Genomic DNA, 21,261 nt, shown 5'->3' with positions numbered 1-21,261 from the left:
TTCCCTCCACCCGCCCCCGGAGGAACTCTGGTGTATGTGTGTGCTGTAAAGTTGGGTGGTGTGTGTGTGGGGGGGGAGATTTCAGGCTTGTGAAAGCTTTGATCTACCAACTGGAGCCTAGTGCAAAAGACATACACTAAGGTCACACCCACACCACACGTTTAAAGCACATTTATACCACTTTAACAGTCATGTTTTCCCTGAAGAATACTGGGAACTGTGCTTTACCCTTCACAGAGCTCCAATTCGTAGCACCCTTAACTGGGGAATGGAAAGATTTGTCAATTCCTGTTCGCTCAGTTTTTCATTTTTCCAATTTTAAGTTCAGTTCCCCACATTTTTGCAGCAATTTGAATTTTTTTAAAAAAGAAAACTTCATGAAAATTCTTCAGCATTTTAGTGTGAATTTCTCCTAATAAACACATTTTGTTTGTTGTTTTTGACTAGTGTACACACTTTTTGGAAGCAATTTCTCCTTTCTGCATTTTTGTATGTTATTTTCACAAATATAGTCATACTTATGCACATTCCCCTAATATATGCATTTTTATAAACATTGTTTGGAGAACTGCATTGCAAAATTTGGATAATTTCAAAGAATCACTGTTTCAGATTATTTTGGAAAGTGCAAATTTAATAATTTGGCTTTAAATGCAAACTGAATAAAATTCCCATCACTACCTTTAACATATAGTTCCCAGGATACGTGGGGGAGGGGGAAGAGCTATGACTCTTAAAGTGGTATAAGAGTGCTTTAACTGGTATAGTGTGGACGTGACGTTAGAAGTAAAGAAATCCAAGTGAGAAACTTGTTTTGAATACCAGAACTGAACACAGCTCACCATCCTTCCACACAAAGTTATTCAAAACTTTCTTCATTTCAGCAGTATAATTCCTTTAAGCAATATAATTCAGGGTGGTATGGGAAATCATTTTGTTGCTGCTATTGTTAAATAGGAGTCAGAAGCCTTTGCCGATCTATTGCAAATCACTGAGACGTCCATCAGTAGTTTGAGGCCATAGTTATAGGGGTTTTCACACATTACATTAAATGAGTATATAGTCTGTGTACCAATGTACACAAATACTCGATCTGTACAGTTGTACAGCTATTCACATGTAGCATTCAATAATGCACAGTCTGTACCTGTGTATATAAAGGCTGAGCTGTACAAATTGACAATTGTACGGTCTTTCACACTAACACTTCTACATGGGTGGAGACAGTTTGTCCCTGTTTTCAGTGTAATGTGTGAACCAGCCTTTCGGTGTTACATATATCACAGGGATACTGCTACCAAGACTGGCACTGTGGTGTCAAGTTCTGCCTCTATGACTTGCAAAAACTTCCTGATGTGATTGTTTCCCCTCTGTCACTCCATGTCATTGGCTGGCATTAATGGGGTGGGTAGCCTAGCAACATGATGATGATCTGTCATGGATTGAGTATTCCTCCACATTATGAAAGTAATGGGAGAAAACTCAACATGGGGTTCTGTTTTTGGCAGTATCCTAGTGAAACTATTAAAGACTGTATTTCCAGTCTTATTTTTCATTCATGAATCAGAAAATTTGAGTTTGGCAAAACCAAGAGTGTTGTTCACATTAAGCCTCTGGGCTGCAGCGACCAAGTTTCATGACATTCTTCCTTGACAGCAAACAGATCTTGGTTGAGCCAAACTTAAAATTTTGCTAAACTCTTATGAGGTTTCCTCCACAGGCTCCTTCAAGTCTGCAGTGTTGCGTTTAAATATGTAAAACACAACGATAACCCAACTAATGTTATCAGTTGTCATGGTTATTTTTATTATGAATCAACACTCCATAAATTAAGGGTGTTGTTCTTCCAGTCAGTGTATACACATGATCATATTTCTGTGATGGAAAGGATTCAGTGGTTTGTTTTGGTCAGTTTAAAGGCTAGTAAGAGGATCTCAGCTGTTGTTTGCTAAGGTGGTGCTTATGCTTTACCGAGCTGCTGCTCTTGTATGGGAGAATCAGGGACAAATGGTGATGCCATGTCATGTAGATTTAAAGCAAGGACTGTTCTGAGTGCTGAGACCTTTCTCACACTAAAACAGTGACTCTTCATCTGTGGTTTGCATCCTGTAGCTCATTCGTGCCTTCATATGACACAATAGATGTATAGCTGATCTCTGCCAGAGTGCAGATTACGTAGGTTGTTTGAGCACTACAACCTGATATCAAGCAAGAGGATAGTAAACTGATCTTGGCACTGATCCTGGGTCTTTAAAAAAAATTATTAATAAGTCCCATTGAGATCAATAGGGCTTATTCCCAAGTTAATTTTGCAGTCACATTTTTGGCTGCAGGCTTAAAATACAAATAAAGGTATAGTAGAGGCCTTGTTCATTTTAATGTGGCCTCCATCAGCAGTTTGTCTTACATTGAACAGGGCTGTGAAGTCTTATCTAGAGGTCCTTGCTCTGGAGGTTGTACCATGGGAACATGCTTTTGCTTCCTTTAAGAACAGTAACAGGCTGTGCTTTCAGAAATGAAGAAGAAATATGAATTGCCCTGTCAGAAGCAAGCATATAGTCTCAATATGCTTTTATGTTGTGTGTGGTGTATGCACACATACATGTGTACCATCTTACTCCCCTAAAAGGAGCAGTAGAAATTATTTGTATATTGCACAATCTTAAGTAGAAGTTACTTGTACATTGGACAGTCTTATCTTAAGGCCCATTTCTTATTTTAAAGATTTGTCCTTTATTTTCCAAGATTTGCATTTCCAAAGAAAAATATCTATGTCTTCTGTTTAGATGACCTGAGTTAATTACGGCCTCTTGACACATCACATTTTTAGGTGTACACCTAAAACATTGAAGTGTATACACCTCAAGTGTGCATGCAACAAATATTTGCAAACACACTTATTAGACAGGTACTCTGGTCAGGGACCCACAATTTCCTACAGCTTCCAACTGAATGTACAGTCAGTTGTCATACCTGCATTTATCCTGTGTAATGTGTGAAATAGAATGTAATATATTCAGTGTAAAGAGGTTGATATAGTAACATCTATTGGGAAGCTATGCCCTCTTACTGGAAAACCCCCTCCTAAGAGCAAATATTTACTTATAGCATAGGCACTTTGCATATGCTTGAATGCATGCTCCTCTTCACTGATCCTGCACATGCAAGAACAACTGTGGGCTCATCCAGGCGACTGCAAAATGTGTGACACGCCCACTATGTGTGTTCATTATTTTTCGGTCGTCCAAATGACGTCTCGCGCTGTTACGCATTTTCGTGGGTTAAATCCGCTCCCTGTAATACTGGCAAAAATGCAATTTGCTATTTAAAATCGGGAATCATCCGCTGTGCCTTCAGGAGTTAGGATGCAATACTGCGGACTTTACAGCTGATGGGCGGTTCTTGGGCGTTTCCCCTTGCCCCTTCTCCTCATTCCAGCCAATCATGTATCTGCACTTTTGTGCATGTGCGAGAATAAGCTCGGGAAAATTGAACCAATCATCGCAATGGTGGGGTGTTGGGGGGGTCTGCAACTACTGTGCAGATGCATTTTATTTTTTGCCAGCCTGCAAACTGGGCAGCCACTCTGGGTGAGATCTGCAACGCACAGCAAGCGAGAAAGGGGGGGTCGGTTTCAGCCTGCCTCCAAAAGCCTTGTCAATTTCATTCTACTTGCTGGGGTTTTTGCTTCAAATCAGAAAAGCATACATTCATTTAAGTGTAATATTGCAAATGCAAACAAGAAAAGGGCTTCTGGTTGGTTTCAAGCCTGCTCCAGAAAGCTTTGTCAATTTCATTCTCCGTGGGAAAGAAAGGGAGAAGGAGGGGGGGACACGTTTCTTGCTTTTTTGGAGAAATGAGTGCAATTGCCAGCGTGTGTATCTCCTTAAATATCAATAAAGGCAGAAAAGCATACATTTGTTTAAGTGTAATATCGCAAATGCAAACAAGAAAAGGGCTTCTGGTCGGTTTCAAGCCTGCTCCGGAAATCTTTGTCAGTTTCATTCTCCTGGGAAGGAAAGGGAGAAGGAGGGTGTGTGTGACACGTTTCTTGCTTTTTTGGAGAAATAAGTGCATTGCCAGCGTGTGTATCTCCTTAAATATCAATAAAGGCAGAAAAGCATACATTCGTTTAAGTGTAATATTGCAAATGCAAACAAGAAAAGGGTTCTGGTCGGTTTCAAGCCTGCTCGTGGGAAGGCAGGCGAGAAACCGACCAGCAGCCTTTGCTTCCCAGGCGAGAACTCCTTTACAGCCATATTGGGGGAGAGGAGCATACATAATTGTATGCATACATACATAATTGCTGACCAATTGGTTGATAGAGGGAGGTTTTAGAGGCGGAGCTTGGAAAAAGCGAAAAGAATGTAGGGGTCTTACTGCTGCGTGTGCAGGTGCAAAAAAGCTTTTTTTTTTAATTGGGAAAGAGCGAACTAAAAGGCAAAGTGAGGACTATCAAATGACAAACCGAATATGGAAACCGTGGATTATCCCGCTCCGTTTGGATAAGCCCTGTGTCTTCTAAACCCGTTATTTGGAAGCTTGGGTTTCATAGTTTGATAGCTGCTTTGGAAACGTATTATGGAAACTGAGAATTGACAAGCTGCTACAAGCACTCCTACCACTCTTATATAATTTCAATCACATCAGTAAGGTTGCTCATCTGTAATGCTATGATATAGCCATTGCCATAGGCTCTCAAGCCTGGTGACATTTATGGCAGAGGAAAGGAGGTGAGAATAATTTTTGGTAGTAAGAGGGTTTCACTAAAGTACTTGCATAACCTTTCCCTCCCTCCAGTGACAAGAAGAAATAGAGTAGACCGTGCAAACAAAGCAAATGTGAACGTATTTGATTGATGTGCATTATGAACACTGTAAAATAACTGTTTACATCTTTTTCTTGCTTCCAAATTTGGCATTCAGTTTTGATGATATATAAATATTTACACTGAATTCATGGCTATGTATTGGGGTGAGAAAGGGAAGCACATTCAATAAAGTGGCTAATTGTGTTGCATGTTTTATTCAGAAAACCAGCTGCGAGGCGTAGCCCTCTCTGGTTAGCCCCTGATCAGATTAATTCCTGAATGGATGTTACTAAATTTGATGACACAGCTGTATAACACCCACCTTTTTCTTTTTTTCTTTTTGTGGAAATTCTAATATTGCCACTGTAAGAATTACATACAAAGTTGCTGACACCTCTAAGCTATTGGTCAGTAGTTATGACAAATTTCCTTATGATATTTTAGAAGAGGGAAAACAGCCATTGTGTCCTCTTTTTTGTTAGGAAAAAACCCTATTGGTTGTATTGGCAGTCAACGGCTTCCTGATGTGTAACACAGTGGCTTGGATCCAAACATATCCTTCCACTAGCAGAAAGCTTCTTCGACTCACAGCAGGGTTGTTTCTGAACAAGTGGAAGAGAAAAGTGACCCCAAATTCCAGAGAAATTCTTCAGTTTGTACAATCTCTTTCTCAATATCTATTTTATTTCTTAATAATATTTATATACCACTTAATATATGAAATTGAGATCCCTATGTATGTTCACTTAAAACAGAATATCTACATATGTTTATATCTATATTTCACAACAGCATAACCAAAATACAAAGCAGTATAAAGAATGTATACGCTACAGTGTCCAGGTATGCTCAAGAGTTCACAAACAGCACTCCTTCTGGTCTTTTGTTTTATTTTGTTTTTTTGGATCCTCAGCCAAATCTTCAGAAGGATTTTCTTTTTCTGTTGTGATTCTAGTTGATTCTTGTTCATTTCCATCAGGTCAATTTGCCTGTTTCCTCCCTCTCCCACTTATGGCTGAAGGCATAATTTGAGGATTTTTCATAGGTGGAAGAGGAAATGTAGAAGGAAGCAATCTGGCAGTATTAAAATGTAGTAAATTGTGTTGCCGTGACTACGTTAACTTTTGTTTATAAAACAAAATGTAATACAGGCCTGCACAACTGATGAGCCAGCATGTCAAATGCAGCATATGTTCTAGCACAGCCTTTCCCAACCAGTGTGCCTCCAGATGTTGTTAGACCACAACTCCCATCAGCCTCGGCCAGCATTGCCAATGGTCAGGAAAGATGGGAATTGTGGTCCAACAACATCTGGAGGCACACTGGTTGGGAAATGCTGTTCTAGCATGTCAGGAGCATGACAGCCCCTCTCCCACTCCCTACTTTTGCAGTCTCAGGCAGGAAGGAAAAGCTAAATGTCTGTTGAGCCTCTGGTGTACTTTGACTTGCTGGGTCACAAGTTGTGCAGGCTGATCTGGAAAACCTAAAGCTTTTAAACATGTATTATAATAGTTTTTCATTCATCCAGCCCAAGACTGGGAGGCAGGATGGTATGAAATGGGAACAAACCAGGGGTGGGGAACCTTAGGCCTAAGGGTCAAATGGGGCCTTCCGGGCCTCTCAATAAGACTTTTCAGACTCGAAGAGTATGTGTTTTAATATGTAATTCACTCTGGCCTCTAGATACTTTTTTAAAAAAAATATTAATTTTCAGAGCAACAAACAAATCAATACTAATAAAAAGATATTGGTAAGGGTAAGAAGGAGAATGAATAAATAAACCCTTTCCCCTTGTTTATGTTTGCACTTGGGGAAGATTAAACAACACCTCTCTTTGATTGTTGCAAGGGGAAGTCTCCTATAATGAACTTTTTGAGATCTCTGGCTCCATGTACATGGTTAAACAATGTGTTCTTTTATTGTTTTGTTTAGTTTTACAGAATTTTTGGATCCATTCCAGAGAGTTATTCAGCCAGAAGAGATCTGGCTGTATAAAAATCCTTTGGTGGAATCTGACAACATACCTACTCGTCTCATGTTTGTAAGTACTAGAGATTTAATGATCATTTGACAGTTGTATGAGGCTTGTTTGGTGGCTGTGTGTCAGCTAATGTGAAAGTGGAAATAAGTGTGTTTTTTAAAGAGAATGAAGCAGGATGATTAAACCTAGTTACGTTTACAGTTTCAGTGATAATAAAACTGAATAAGACTTTGCTTGAACATTGGAGTGAAGGACAGTATGACATTTTTTTAAGCAATCTTGTCACAAATTCTGATTGATTGATGTTCTCTTTTTATGAACTGTTGACTTTAGGTTAAGTTAGGTTTATTCAATTTATGCATCACTTACCACTTGAAGTCCGAAAGTAATTTACAACTGAAGTAAAAAAATACAAATCACATAAATATTAAAAACAGATTTAACCATAGAATATTATATAACTGGTGCTGCCCAAATGCCCGGGGAAACAAAAATATTCTTTGACTGGCACCAAAATGATGACAATGTTCATGCCAGGTGGGTATCTCTGGGGAAAGTGTTCTGTAAATGTAAACTGTACCATGGTTCCTGAAGCATTTTAAAGTCCTGAAATTCTAATAACTGTAAATCAAAGCAGGCTCCTGGAGCCCACTGCTGGTTGTCGTTCAATACCCATCTCTTTTTTTCATTTTCCACTGTTTTACCTCCCTGACTTGACACTTTCACCAGTGTCGTATTTGCTTCCTTGAAGGAGTGAGAGGAACAGAAAAAAGCATCCTTGTAGCAGTTAGACCAGTGGTCTGTATAGCCTAGTGTTCTGTTCTTTTTCCAGCTCAGATGGCAGTTGAATAATCCTAACAGGGTTTGGACCAGAATGCCATAGGAATCCCTGCTTTTCTTCATGGACTGCATGCTATGCTGTGGTCTGGCTTTTCTAGAGATGTTATCAAGTCAATTTGGTCTCTGGGAACACTCTTACTGATGGAGGACCTCAGCAAAGCTGTTTGCTGTGGGAGATGCCAGTCAACGTTCACCAAACCTGTGGGGCTGCCATGAGTTGAAGAGCAGCTGGGTACACATGATGTGTATAATAGTTTTGAGCATCAGTGGAGGTATTGAACAGACAGGCTAGCTTTTATTTTTGTGTTCAACATTGTGCAAAAGGGGTCTTTTGGGTAACAAATATGTATATGTACCTATCTATTTATGGAAAAATAAATAAAAATATATTTTTTAATTGTGCAGACGAGTTCTTTGAATTAAAATGCAGTCTTCTCTGGATTCCTACTGAATATGAACAAAAATATTCTATGTTCCTTAACCTTTCATGGGGCACAGATGTAGCTGAGGTTGCTTCAAAAGAGATACATGCAGGGGTGGCCCTACCATTAGGCATCTGAGGTTATCAACTCAGGTGACATATGCCAGGGTAGCCACCTGGCTATTCCTCCTGAACTCCCACCCATTCTGCTCTACTGGAGGCCAGAGCTGTATGCATCACCCCCCAATACTAGCCTTCTGCTATGGCCAGGGCTGGCGCCAGGCATGCTGGAGCCCACCCACATGTATGCCTCATCTACCTACCTTCTGCAATCCGTGGCAGTGTCGGCTTCTGACCCTGCTGCAGACCTTGGAGAGGGAGCTCCCAGACACCCCCCTACTGCTACACAGGCCCACGACACCTGCCTGCATGCTCCACCTACCTCTCCCTTGATGTAAATGCTGGTTGCACTGCGGGTGTATGCCTGCCATCAACTAAGATGGCAGCTGAGGCTTGCCTAAGGAGCTGATGCCTCTGCCGCCATCTTGGTTGATGGCACACATCCCTGCTATCAACCAAGATGGCAGAAGGGGAATCAGCCCCTTAGGGAAACCTCAGCCACCATCTTGGTTGATGGCAGGCTTGTGCCCGCAGTGCAACCAGCATTTATGTCAAGGGAGAGGTAGGTGGAGCATGCAGGCGGGTGTCGTGGGCCTGTGTGGCAGTAGGGGGGTGTCTGGGAGCTCCCTCTCCAAGGTCTGCAGCAGGGTCAGAAGCCGACACTGCCACGGATTGCAGAAGGTAGGTAGATGAGGCATACATGTGGGTGGGGCATGCAGGTGGGTGTTGTGGGCCTGCACAGCAGTAGGGGTGTATCTAGGAGCTCCCTCTCGTGATCCACGGCAGGGTCGGGAGCTGATGCTGCCCTGGATCGTGGAAGGGAGCACTACCACCCACCCTAAAGAGGGGCCCTTCAGTGGCCCCTTGGGACCCGGGGTCCCTTGGCCATGGCCTGACCTGGCCACCCTCTGGTGCCAGCCCTGGCTATGGCAGAGAACACTATCCTGTCACCAGCATTGAAGTAAGAGTGAACTGACAATCATGTACAGGCAACATGAGAATGGGCCTTTTCAGTGGTGTCCCCCCAGCTGTGGAATGCTGTCTGCAGGGAGGCGTGCCTGGCGCCTTCTCTATCCATCTTTAGGTGCCAAGCAAAGACCTTCATTTTTACTCAGGCTTTTGGTATGCTGTCTTAGTCCTCTTTGTTGGGGTTTTCAAATTTTTGTATATTGTATGTTTTAAATTTGTTTTATATTGTGTGTTTTTAAAATGTGGTATAAGTTGCTTAGAGACAATTAGGTAGGAGGCGCCTAACAAATTAATTAAATAATTAAGTAATTAACTTAGTAAATAAATTAATAAAGATAATGATGTTGGTTTATGTACAGGAAATGTGGGGAGGGGTATCTCAACCAAATATCTGAGGTAAGCCCTGCATGCACGCATTTTTTCGTTGCACTCCTGTCTTTAACATGCGCAAGCTGCAATAGGAAAAGCATTAGGCCTTTCTACTTTCATGTAGTTTAAAAGGGTTAAGCCCCCCAAATACATGATGGGCACCTCACTTCTGGGATAGGACACAAACATTTTGTACTTGGGTGTCATAGATGGGTATGAGTCTACTGGAGAGTGGGAATGGAGGTAAAGTCTTGCAAATTCTGTATACTGATGTGCTACACTTACTTCGGGAGGAAAATGTGGCTTTCTTTCATGCTGCCCGGGGCTCCTACTGGGAGGAAGGGTGGGATTTAATTAATTAATTAATTTCATAGCAATAAGGCTGCCCAGCTGTTCAATGGCTTTTTTAAAAAAGAAAAAGAGGTTTCAGTTTAATAGTGAAAACTAGTTCTGAGCCACTAAAAATATTGCCCAGAAATAAAGGCAGCCCTAAGTGAAAATCAGTATTTTTCAGCACACACATTAAATCTTATCAGTTAGTGAGTTTCCTGAAATAATGAGAGGGCATGAAGTGCTTTTCTGGAGAATTGTACAACTCTGTGTCTTGAGGCTGCCAGGATGGATAATGAATGTGCTCAGTTTTAAGAAGGTCTTGCCCATGAAAGCAGCCACGATCCTGAAAGATGTTAGTGGACGGACAGAAAACATTACCTGGGATTGTATAGAACAGAGTTTATCTAAACTCATTTTATGGATGTTATTCTGAGGAAAGGTAATAATTTATAAAAGACAACGAATTAGCCTTGGCTTTTAAAGCAAATAAAATATACACAGGAATGTTTTAGACTTATATAACAGTATTATATTTATAATTACATTTGTGTGTACGTGTGCATAAATACAAAGTACTCTACTTCACTTTGCTGTTTTGATATGGTAGCTGTCAGGGCCAGGCCAGGCCTTAGTGTTAGATGACCTTAGGTGGCTAATTTGTAGATAGGGTTTTGCTGCAGCAGTTAATGGGAGGGGGCTTGTTTTTCCCCCCTAGTGCTGCTGTGGTGCATGTATCTCTTTTGCTGGAAAATAGCATAGATTAGACAAAGGGCCCCATCTGCCCTAGACATTTAAAGCAGTATCATACCAAATTAAACATGGCTGCCCCCAAAGAATCCAGGGAACTGTACTTTGTTAAGGGTGCTGAGAGTTGTGAAGAGACCTCTATTCCCTTCGCAGAGCTACCATTCCCAGAGTGGTTTAACCACCAATCCCTCTTCCCAGGGAACTCTGGGAGTGGTAGCTCTGTGAAGGAAACAGAGGTCTCATCACAACACCTTAAATGTATAGGGCAGATGGGGCCAAAGGGCAGAGAAACTGATACTATGTGAGGAAAGGAAGGATCAGAAAAAGAAGAAGGGCAAAATGTGTTTTGGGCCACAGAAACTCTATATTAGGCCACTTTGTCAAATGCTTTGAAACAGATGTAAAGTGGCTAGTCAAATATCTAAATGAGGTAAAAAAAGCTCCTCATAACCTGCTCTTTCAATGTATGTGAGAGCATTTTCACAACAAAACACCAAACCTCATGCTTGTTTTCCAAAATAAACTTTCCAGTCATTTTATGATATTAAATAATTTTTAGAAAAGTGAGAGAATGATTACCACTGAGCCATAATTCAGCTACTCTTACTGCAAACAATAGGACAGTTAAAATGTTTATGGGCAACTCATTCTTGCCACGCGTGTTTTTGTGACTCTCATGAGCTTTCGGATGACTTCAGTGGTCTTCAGCTGAGCTCCACTTCCTAGCATTTTCAGGAACACACAACACATTATGTGGAATTCCTGACTTTGGATTGGCACTCCCAGCTTTATTTTTACCTGCAAATAGAGAGAAATTGTCAATTTCTTTACAGCAAGACTGTGTGTGATGGGGGAGAGGGTGCTTACCTTTCCCTTGGATATTTTGCCAGTCAGAACCCCGCACTTTGCTTCATGGCATCCTTGTAGCTAGGGTGGAGCAAATGGGTACATTTGCCCCCTCCCAGATTTTTTTTAATTGTCTTTTTAATTTGTAACATGACAGACAATGACAGCCACTATTTAAAGTATGACAACATGTTTTAAGAACAGGAGCAATTTAAGAATAGCACTCTGAAAAATCCAGTGAATGAGGCAGGGTGAGTGCACAATAAAAGCTTCATCTGGGAGAACACCCAAAGTCTGCACACTCAAGACTTCCCCTGACTGAGGGTGGATTTTTGATGATCACAATCACAGTAACATGACCCTTGAAGAGTTAAATATTAGAACTTTGTATTATGGGATAGAGTTAGGCTCCACCTCTTAGACTTTTCCTTTCAGTTTCAATCGTGTTCTCTACCCAGCCAGCAATAAAGAAGCATGTTTGCTTGCCTGCAGTGAGAAGTAAGAGTTTGTTTATTCTGCAGTTATTATGATGAGCAGAGCAGGATTGGGTGCTTATTGCTAAAGAGTGAAAGAAAGAAAAAACTTAAAGTGATCTGAAAAAATATCTACCCTAATTTACCCTTTACTGTATTAAAGCACTCACTATACTCATTATCATAGCGGCTATTTTTTCTTCTCTTTCTTGAGCACTTGATGACAAAGGATGAAAACAGCCCTAGAAGAATAGAGATACTGCTGTGCACAATACAGTTGGCTGCCTGACTACCTAGGCTGTATCTCAGGCCTAATTTGCTGATTTTCCCAATATGTGTAGCTTAGTGTGGGACCTCTTCAGGGTTTCTGGGCAGAAAAACCCCCCAGCAACGTTAAAAAAATTCAGTTGGTTTCCACAATTAATTTCCAATTTCTTAGTTCTTTATATAGCAACTAGTTAAAACATTTTCCTTTGATTGTTGAACAGGAAGGAAAGTTTAAAGGTCAGGAACCACCTCACCCTGCAGCTCTAAACAAATTGGCATCCCTGATCTCCAACTGCATTTCACTGAAAAATAATAATTGGGAGCTCTAATCATGAATCTTTTGCATAAGGGATAGACTGGTCCTGAGAATGATAGAAAATGACTCTCAGTCCATCAAAATGATCAGAAACATCTGCTCTGAACAATTTGGCAGCCCCCTCCCACATGGCTGCATTTCAATTAAAACACATATCTGAATATCCAATTATGGATCTACTGCATAATGTGTAGTTTGGCCTTCAGGCAGTTTGAGGAATAGCACAGGGAAACCTTGTGTGAATCCCCAAATATATTAATAGAAATTCAGCACAGAGAGGACATTGCATGATTGCAGGTGGCTAGGAGACATGTTCTAACCATATAGGAATACAAAGTCAGATTACCCTTTGAATAGCTTTCCTTTCCTGCTCCACACTTCATGTTACTTAGGACAGCTCCACATTATTATATTATTATTATTATATTATATTTATTAGTCGCCCATCTGGCTGGTTGACCAGCCACTCTGGGCGACGTACAAGATAAAATAGATTGAACATTAAAAAATTAAAATTTAAGGACCCAACAGTAAAACTTAACCCATTCCGAAGGCCTGCCAGAAAAGCTAAGTCTTCAAAGTCTGGCGGAAGCTCATCATAGAAGGGGCATGGCAGAGATCATTTGGGAGAGAATTCCATAGGGTGGGGGCCACTATTGAAAAGGCCCTCCCTCTGGTCCTCACCAGCCTAGCTGTTTTAACCGGTGGGATCGAGAGAAGGTCTTCTGAGGCTGATCTTGTTGAGCGGCATCCCTGCCGATGCTGGAGGCGCCCCTTCAGATAGACTGGTCCAAAACCGTATAGGGATTTAAAGTTTAAAACCAACACCTTGAATTGGGCTCAGTAAGCAACCGGTATCCAGTGCAACTCCTTTAACACTGGAGTGATATGATCCTGCCGGCGGCTGCCTTTGATCAGACGAGCCGCTGCATTCTGTACCAGTTGCAACTTCCGGACCGTTTTCAAGGGTAACCCCACGTAGAGCGCATTACAGTAGTCTAGGCGAGAGGTGACCAGGGCATGTACTACTGGTGGGAGCAGATGGTTGGGAAGGTAAGGGGCGCAGCCTCCGTATCAGATAGAGTTGATACAGCGCCGCCCGGCTCACAGCCAAAACCTGAGCCTCCATGGACAGCTGGGAATCAAGGATGACCCCCAGGCTGCGGACCTGGTCTTTTAGGGGCAAACAAACCCCATTAAGCACCAGGTCTATATCCCCCAACCTTCCCTTGTCTCCCACAAACAGTACCTTGGTTTTGTCTGGATTCAGTTTCAGCTTATTCCTCCCCATCCAGCCACTCACCGACTCCAGGCACTTGGACAGGGTTTCTACAGCCAGCCTCGGTGAAGATTTAAATGAGAGATAGAGCTGTGTGTCATCTGCATACTGATGACACTGCAGCCCAAATCTCCTGATGATCGCCCCCAGCGGCTTAATATAGATGTTAAACAACATTGGAGAGAGGATGGAACCCTGTGGCACCCCACAAGTGAGAGGCCAAGGGTCCGAAACCTCCTCCTCCAATGCTACTCTTTGGTACCTACCGGAGAAGAAGGAGTGGAACCACTGCAATACAGTGCCTCCCATGCCTAACCTCTCCAGGCGGCCCAAGAGGATACCGTGGTCAACGGTATCAAAAGCCGCTGAGAGATCGAGGAGGACAAGGAAGGTGCCTTTGCCCCTATCCCATGCCCTCCTCATATCATCTACCAAGGCGACCAATGCTGTTTCAGTCCCATGTCCAGGCCTGAAACCCGATTGAAATGGATCCAGATAATCTGCTTCCTCCAAGTGCGCTTGCAACTGCTGTGCCACCACCCACTCAATCGCCTTGCCTAAGAATGGCAAGTTTGAAACTGGGCGGAAGTTATTCAAATCTCGAGGGTCCAAGGAGGACTTCTTTAAGAGTGGTTTTATTATTGCCTCCTTGAGCGCTGATGGCATTACTCCCTCTTCAAGTGAAGCATTTACCACCAGCTTGATCCCCTCGCCCAGTTTATCTTTACAGCTCATAATGAGCCATGATGGGCAAGGATCAAGTAAGCAGGTGGTTGGCTTTAAGGTTGAAAGCACCTTGTCCACTTCATCAGAAGGAAGAAGCTGGAACCTATTCCACACCACCAGAGCAGCACTGGTCACCTCTGGCTCACTCACTGTGTCCACAGCGTACGGAATAGCACTTTTGATACGATCGATTTTCTCTGTGAAGTGCTTTGCAAATTCGTCACAGGTGACCTTATCATGTTCCATCGGTTCCGGAGCATCTGGACCGACCAGGCTCCAGACCACTTGGAACAGTCTCCTGGGACAGCACTCTGCAGATGCAATAGAAGCAGCATAAAAATCTCTTTTTGCTGCCCTTATTGCCACATGATAGGTTGCCGCCGCAGCTCTAACATGTGTTCGATCGTCAACAGAGCGAGACTTCCGCCACCGGCGCTCTAGCCGTCTCACCTCCTGCCTCAGAATTCACAACCGTGGGGTAAACCACGGTGCCGTCTGAGTTCTATTCAGGGGGAGAGGGCGTTTCGGAGCCACCCGGTCTAATGCTCCGGTGATTGCAGTATTCCAACCTTCCACCAGGGCATCAGCCGAGTGGCTGTGTGCCTGCTCCAAATTCCCAAGCGCGTTCAGGAATCCATCAGGATCCATCAAACGCCTGGGGCGGACCATCTTAATGGGTCCTCCACCCCCACGGAGGGTTTGTGGCATCGAAAAGTCTACCTTCACCAAATAGTGGTCTGACCATGACAAGGGTATGATGGAAGTATTCCCAATTTTCAGATCACTTCCCTCCTCTCCCGAGACAAACACAAGGTCAAGTGCATGCCCGGCTACATGGGTGGGCCCCATAGAAATAAGGTGCAGCTCCCAGGAAGCCATGGTTTCCAAGAAGTCCCGAGGTGCCCCAGTGAGAGTGGCGTCCGAATGCACATTGAAGTCCCCCAATACCAAAAGGTTTGGGGACTGCACCCATACATCAGAGACCACTTCACATGTTGTGATTGCTGCAGGAAATACTGGCATTGTCTCATATGCATGTATATGCTAGGAGTGTGCAGTGATCACAACGCTAGCCTTGCATCTGTAGTGTTTGGAAGCAGCTCAGTCTGTTTCAAATCCACTCCATGTCATTCCAATTTGATTTGTTATTTGGGCCCCCATCTGACCTGTTAAATCTGAAGCTCTGCTTTGTCCCCATTGGCTATAATGGGGAATATTAAACTGATTGAAACTTTCCCCCTCCTTTAGACATAAGTGGATGAAATTTGCTGGCAAGGGTGATCTTCTAGAGTGGAATAAGTCTGCCAAATTTCAGGCAAATCCATCTAGGAATCTATGTGCAGGGAAATTTAATTTCTTTCATTTCTTTTTCTTTTTTTTAAAAGAGAAAGTCTCTAGCTTTTTTACTTTCTGCCAGAATTGTATCTAAACCAGGCATGGTTGCCCCTTCTGAGGGAATGAAGCTGTCAAATTTTTGGAAAATAGGTGCAGTAGTTCTCCTGCAAGGGCAGACCTTTAACATTTTGGAATGTGAAAATAGAAATCACATTCCCTCTACTAGTAATTGTAGGCAATCAGTTTGAAAACTGAGGGCATGAGGCAGATGGCCGAGGTAAAAAACCTGCCAAAGTTCAAACAAATAGGTCCAGAGGCTATCGTGCTAGGTGATTTTACCTTCGCTATATAAAAAAAGGAAAAGTTAATTTTTCCTTGACACCCTCCCTGGAAGTACCCTCCATGAAGAAAAGAATGGAGAGTTATGATAACTTTATGGAAGAACTGAAGCAACAGAGCCACTGAGAAATTTGGGCATTCCCTGATCCACTTAGACAGACATTGTTAATGCGATCCAATGGGGTAACATGAAAGACTACCCCGAATCACCTTGTATTGCCTCACGTAATTCACTTGTACAAGCACACAGAATTGATGCCCACCCCTAGTATATACACCTCAGAATCCAAGCCAAATTAAACACAGAAACACGGTGCTTAAAAATTTCCAGTATTAAAAAAATGATTTATAAGCATTCTGGAAAAGCTAACTCACCAAATTAATTTACCCAAGGGATAATCAAAGGCAGGCTCATTTTTCTCAGTGTGGTACACACATGCACAGCCGACTACGAGGTCTTTATGAGCTGTGCTATGTGTGGAAAATGGATAGTAAACACAGGTGTAACCTTGTGATCTGTGGAGTCCACTTAACCAAAGCAAATAAGAAGGCTTCCAGGCCAGAGGGAAGCCTCAAGTCTCACTACCTCTTTTCTTTTAAAAAATAAAGCTGTGGTCTTATGCACATTCAACTGGGAGTAAGTTCCCTGAAATGCAGTGGTATTTTCTTCAGAGTTAACATGCATAAGATTGCACTGAGTCTTGTTCACCTAATTGAGCCTTTTGACTTTGGATTTACGTTTTGTATCTTAATCCCATCTTAAGCCCAAAATAATCATTTCCATGAGATCACCAGGAACAAACTGCAGTGATGAATGGTGGCAGTATCCCAGTACTAATGAAGCTTATGAGGCTTGTGATAAGAGTGATGGAACCTGTGGGCAGCCGCATATTTCACAGCAGACAAGGCCCCATGTATTCCCATTTACCCGACCTCTGGATTGTAAATCAGCCTGTAGCCTTGTTTTTAGAAGCTAGAATAGGAACATTGTCAATTCTGGAAACTGAGTCCAATTAGAAATCCCCACCCCTGTCATGCCTTAGCACAGAAACATTGTAGTTGAAAAGCAAAACTCCGGATCCCTTTGTTGCAAAGAACAAAAGAGTGTGATTGCTTTTAAAAAAGTAGCTTGCATTTTGGTTTTCTGTACGTATATCACTGGAAACCTATTCAAAGCAATATGGACATACTCGACATCCTTCTGCCAAACCTTACTTTGTCTATGGGATTTCTTGCTTCCTCGGAAAATGCAAAAATGATACAGACTAAATTACTGTATAACTTTCCAGTGTTATTTTTCATAGTACACATTTTATCAGAATAGATCCTGATGCTGCAAACAATTAGGTGCATGGTATACCAGGCAAAAAACCAGTATGTCAAGAATCCAAAGAAGCTTATGCTTAAGCATATGGAGGCTGCTGATTTCCTTTCTGCCTGAAGTTCTATGTCCACATCAAATGCCACTCTGCAGCATCTCTTGATCTTTGGGATGTTGGGGTATTAAATGGGCACCAGTACAAAGGAAAAAGCTCTGAGTGTGTTGAACACTGCACGCAGTCACTGGGATCCTGGCCTACATGTGTACCTATGTGCATGCTCAAGACATGTATCCTTAAATTTACAGCCTAGCCCTATTTATCCAAATAGTTTGTGGGATTTCTAAAACATTTGGGTTGATGAGATACTAAGCTGGAGCACAAGTGACCAGCATCACAAATAGACAACTAGAAATGGCCTGTGTGTGATGACTTACCTCCTTTGCAGTCATAACTTGTACCACTGGCCATTGCATAATATAGTGCCTGATGCAGACAGTTCTCAAACAAATGCTACACTTCCGAGAGGTGGCTGACAGTGCCAGGGAGGACCTGTATGCCAGATGTCAGAATGACGTGATGGCCAGCACTATATGTCTGTATCTGTTGGAAGAGACACACAAACCCTGACCATTATCTGAGCAATTAACAGGCAACACTTGTTAGCTCCTTTTAGGCTTTCCGGTATAAGAGTACTGGAAATCACATTTTTAAATAAGTGAAATCATATTATTGGGATGCAGTATATACCATCAGATTTTGTTGAGTAGTATGAATATGGCTAGGAGATTTACACTCCTTTTTGCAGAGACACATATGCACACCACGATTCTGTGGAACTGTCTAGCATTTGGACCACGGGGGTTCTAATATATCGACTTCAGCTGAAATCCAGAGGAGCAGATGTGTATGTTCAGCACATGTCTCCAGAACTCGCAAGCTGAGGTCCCTTTAAATTCCTATGAATGGAGGAAAAAATAGTTTGAGGATTATTCATGAGAGCAATTTGAAATGAAAGGGAACATCACTTGCACATCAGCTGCAGTTTCATATCAAATGGGATTCACACCAAGCACTCTAGGCTGCTTTTTGAATTTGGAGAAGGTTGAACTTGTGGGGAACGTAACAGTCTTATTTTCAATTATGTGTACATTTATGCACATGTATGCATGTGCACATGCTGATCTCATTTGAAAAGCATAATAAACCATAAGCAATGGCTTATCATCCAGTTGCAAATTGCTCCTGCTTTGTTGCGCCCCTCTCTGCCTAGCTTGTGCTAGAAGAAAACAATCTCTGTTCCCTGGCTCAGAGTTTGTTCAAACAAGGGGTCATGGTTTGTTTCACTTCCAACAAACAATAATATGTAGCCAAGATTTGTTTTTGGCTTACTGATTCTGGTTTATTGGAGAGAATCAAACCACATTTATGGTTTGGACATAACACTTAGCTAGGGATCATGCTTTGTTTCTCCCCAGCGTAATCAGGAAGCAGTAAAACTATCTGGCTGGGTGCGTTCATGGGAAACCATTGACTATGGTTTACTGTGATGTGCAAACTAGGCAGTAATGTACACGAGAGATTACACACACATTTATTAAGGCATACAAATAGCATAGCTTTCTTCTGGGAAACACTGGTGATCTGTAACTTTGTGTCCTCTTTTATCTCTTAGTTTTCATTTTAAAAGCTGACACATTTTAAGTATAGCTCCAAGTGATTTATATATCAGAATTAAGACTCGGATTATATATATATATGGTCTTTGGTTACAGATACTGATCATGCAGTTTTGCTTGGAGCTAGAAAGCTCTCTAGAGATAATTCAGCCAGCTTGTCTAAATGAAGCTAACTGGAAATTAATTCCATGGGACTTATGGAGAGAATATTCAGTAACAAATGATGCTTTCTTATCTCTCTCATAGGCCATTTCATTCCTGACTCCTTTGGCTGTCATTTTTGTGGTGAAAATCATCCGACGGACAGACAAGACTGAAATTAAAGAAGCTTTTTTAGGTAAGCTGAGAATCATATTGTTGTTTTTAATGGAAAGGTTTATTGCTCCCAGAAATCTGGGAGGTATTTAAAAATTTTCTTTCAGGAAACATGTCAGATGTTCTTATACTCTTAAAAGAATAAGAAAAAAAGCCCACAGTTTCTGAACTTTATTAGGTGAGAGCTTTTATTTTTCCCCAAATCCTGTGCTCACTCTGGCTTCTTAAGTCAACAGAAGACAAGCCTCGAGCCTCCGCACCGGGTGCTAATTGTGGGGTGGAGCGCGCCCCAGGCAGCTACGGGAGGGAGGAGTTAGAATCCTTTCATCTATGACCTGGCTCTCGCAAGATCGCCCACAATCCTGGGCAGTCTCGCAAGAGCAGCCAAGGGGTGGAGGCAGACCCGGGAAACATGCTCCTACCTCACAATGTACTGACAGAGCAGTAAAAACAGGCAAAGGTGAGAGGAGTTGGTCAAACTTATGCAGAAGTGAAAGGTTGTATTCAACAGTATTTCTTTCTGATCTTGGGGAGATGAACAGTGGCATGTGAGTTTCTTTTGAAGCTTTTAAGAAAGAAACTACATTTCTTCTTGTAGTAATTGATCTTTAAAAAGATTTCTGAACTTTCTAAGTGAGCCTCAAACCAAATCCTTAGCAGTCAGCTTGCCTAGCCAGTTTGAGCTATGCATGCCACCTCTCCCATGCCTGGCATCATAAGAACTTGAAAAGAGCCTGCTGGATCAGGCCAATGGCCCATCTAGTCCAGCATCCAGTTCTTACAGTGGTCAGACAGTTGCCCATGGGAAGCCCGCAAGCAGGAACTGAGTGCAAAGAGCACTCTCGCCTCCTGCAGTTTCCAACAACTGGTATTCAAAAGCATATTGCCTCCAACTGTGGAGGCAGAGCATAGCCATCATGGCTAGTAGTTATTGATAGCCTTATTCTCCATGAATTTGTCTAATAATATTTTAAAGCCATCCAAGTTGGTGACCATCACTGCTTCTTGTGGGAGTGAATTCCATGTTTTAACTATGCTCTTTAAGAGGAAGTACTTTCTTTTGTCTGTCCTGAATCTTCCAACGTTTTGCTTCATTGGATGTCCATGAGTTCTAGTGTTATGAGACAGGGAGAAAACCTCACTATCCACTTTCTCCATACTATGCATGATTTTATACACTTCTATTATGTCACCTGTTATTCACCTTTTTTCTACACTAAAAAGCCCCAAATATTGCTACCTCTCCTCATAGGGGAGTCGCTCCATCCCCTTGTTCACATTGGCTGCCCTTTTCTGAACTTTTTCCAGCTCTACGATATCCTTTTTGAGGTCAGGCGACCAGGTCTGTGCACAGTATTCCAAATCTGGCTGCATCATAGTTTTATATAACAACATTATGATATCAGCAGTTTTATTTTCAATACCTTTCCTAATGATCTCTAGCATGGAATTTGCCTTTTACACATCTGCTACACACTAGGTTGACATCTTCATCGAACTATCCACTGGAACCCCAAGGTCTCATTCCTGGTCAGGCACCACTAGTTCAGATCCTATGAGCATATATGTGAAATTAAGATTTTCTGCACCAATAGGCATCACTTTACACTTGTTTACATTGAATTGCGTCTGCCATCTTACCACCCATTCACTCAGTTTGGAGAGGTCCTTTTGGAGCTCTTCATAATTCCTTTTTATTTTCACAATTCTAAACAATTGTTCAGCAAACTTGGCCACCTTACTGCTAACCCCTAACTCTAGATCATTTATGAACAAG

At 42.1% G+C, this 21,261-nt stretch overlaps 1 protein-coding gene across 1 annotated transcript in view; it reads left to right on the top strand.

Annotated features, from left to right (window-relative positions):
* PLPP4 (phospholipid phosphatase 4) overlaps positions 1–21,261 on the top strand; it is a 157,414-nt gene that overhangs the window by 45,781 nt on the left and 90,372 nt on the right. Inside the window, exons 2-3 of the mRNA XM_061634376.1 lie at positions 6,743–6,851; positions 19,416–19,506. Of these exons, the coding sequence (XP_061490360.1) occupies positions 6,743–6,851; positions 19,416–19,506 (200 nt within the window). The remainder of the gene's footprint in view (positions 1–6,742; positions 6,852–19,415; positions 19,507–21,261) is intronic.

Source organism: Rhineura floridana, chromosome 7 (genome assembly GCF_030035675.1).
Source record: "Rhineura floridana isolate rRhiFlo1 chromosome 7, rRhiFlo1.hap2, whole genome shotgun sequence".
Classification (NCBI taxonomy): Eukaryota; Metazoa; Chordata; class Lepidosauria; order Squamata; family Rhineuridae; genus Rhineura; species Rhineura floridana.
This window is presented reverse-complemented; position numbering and strand designations above follow the sequence as displayed.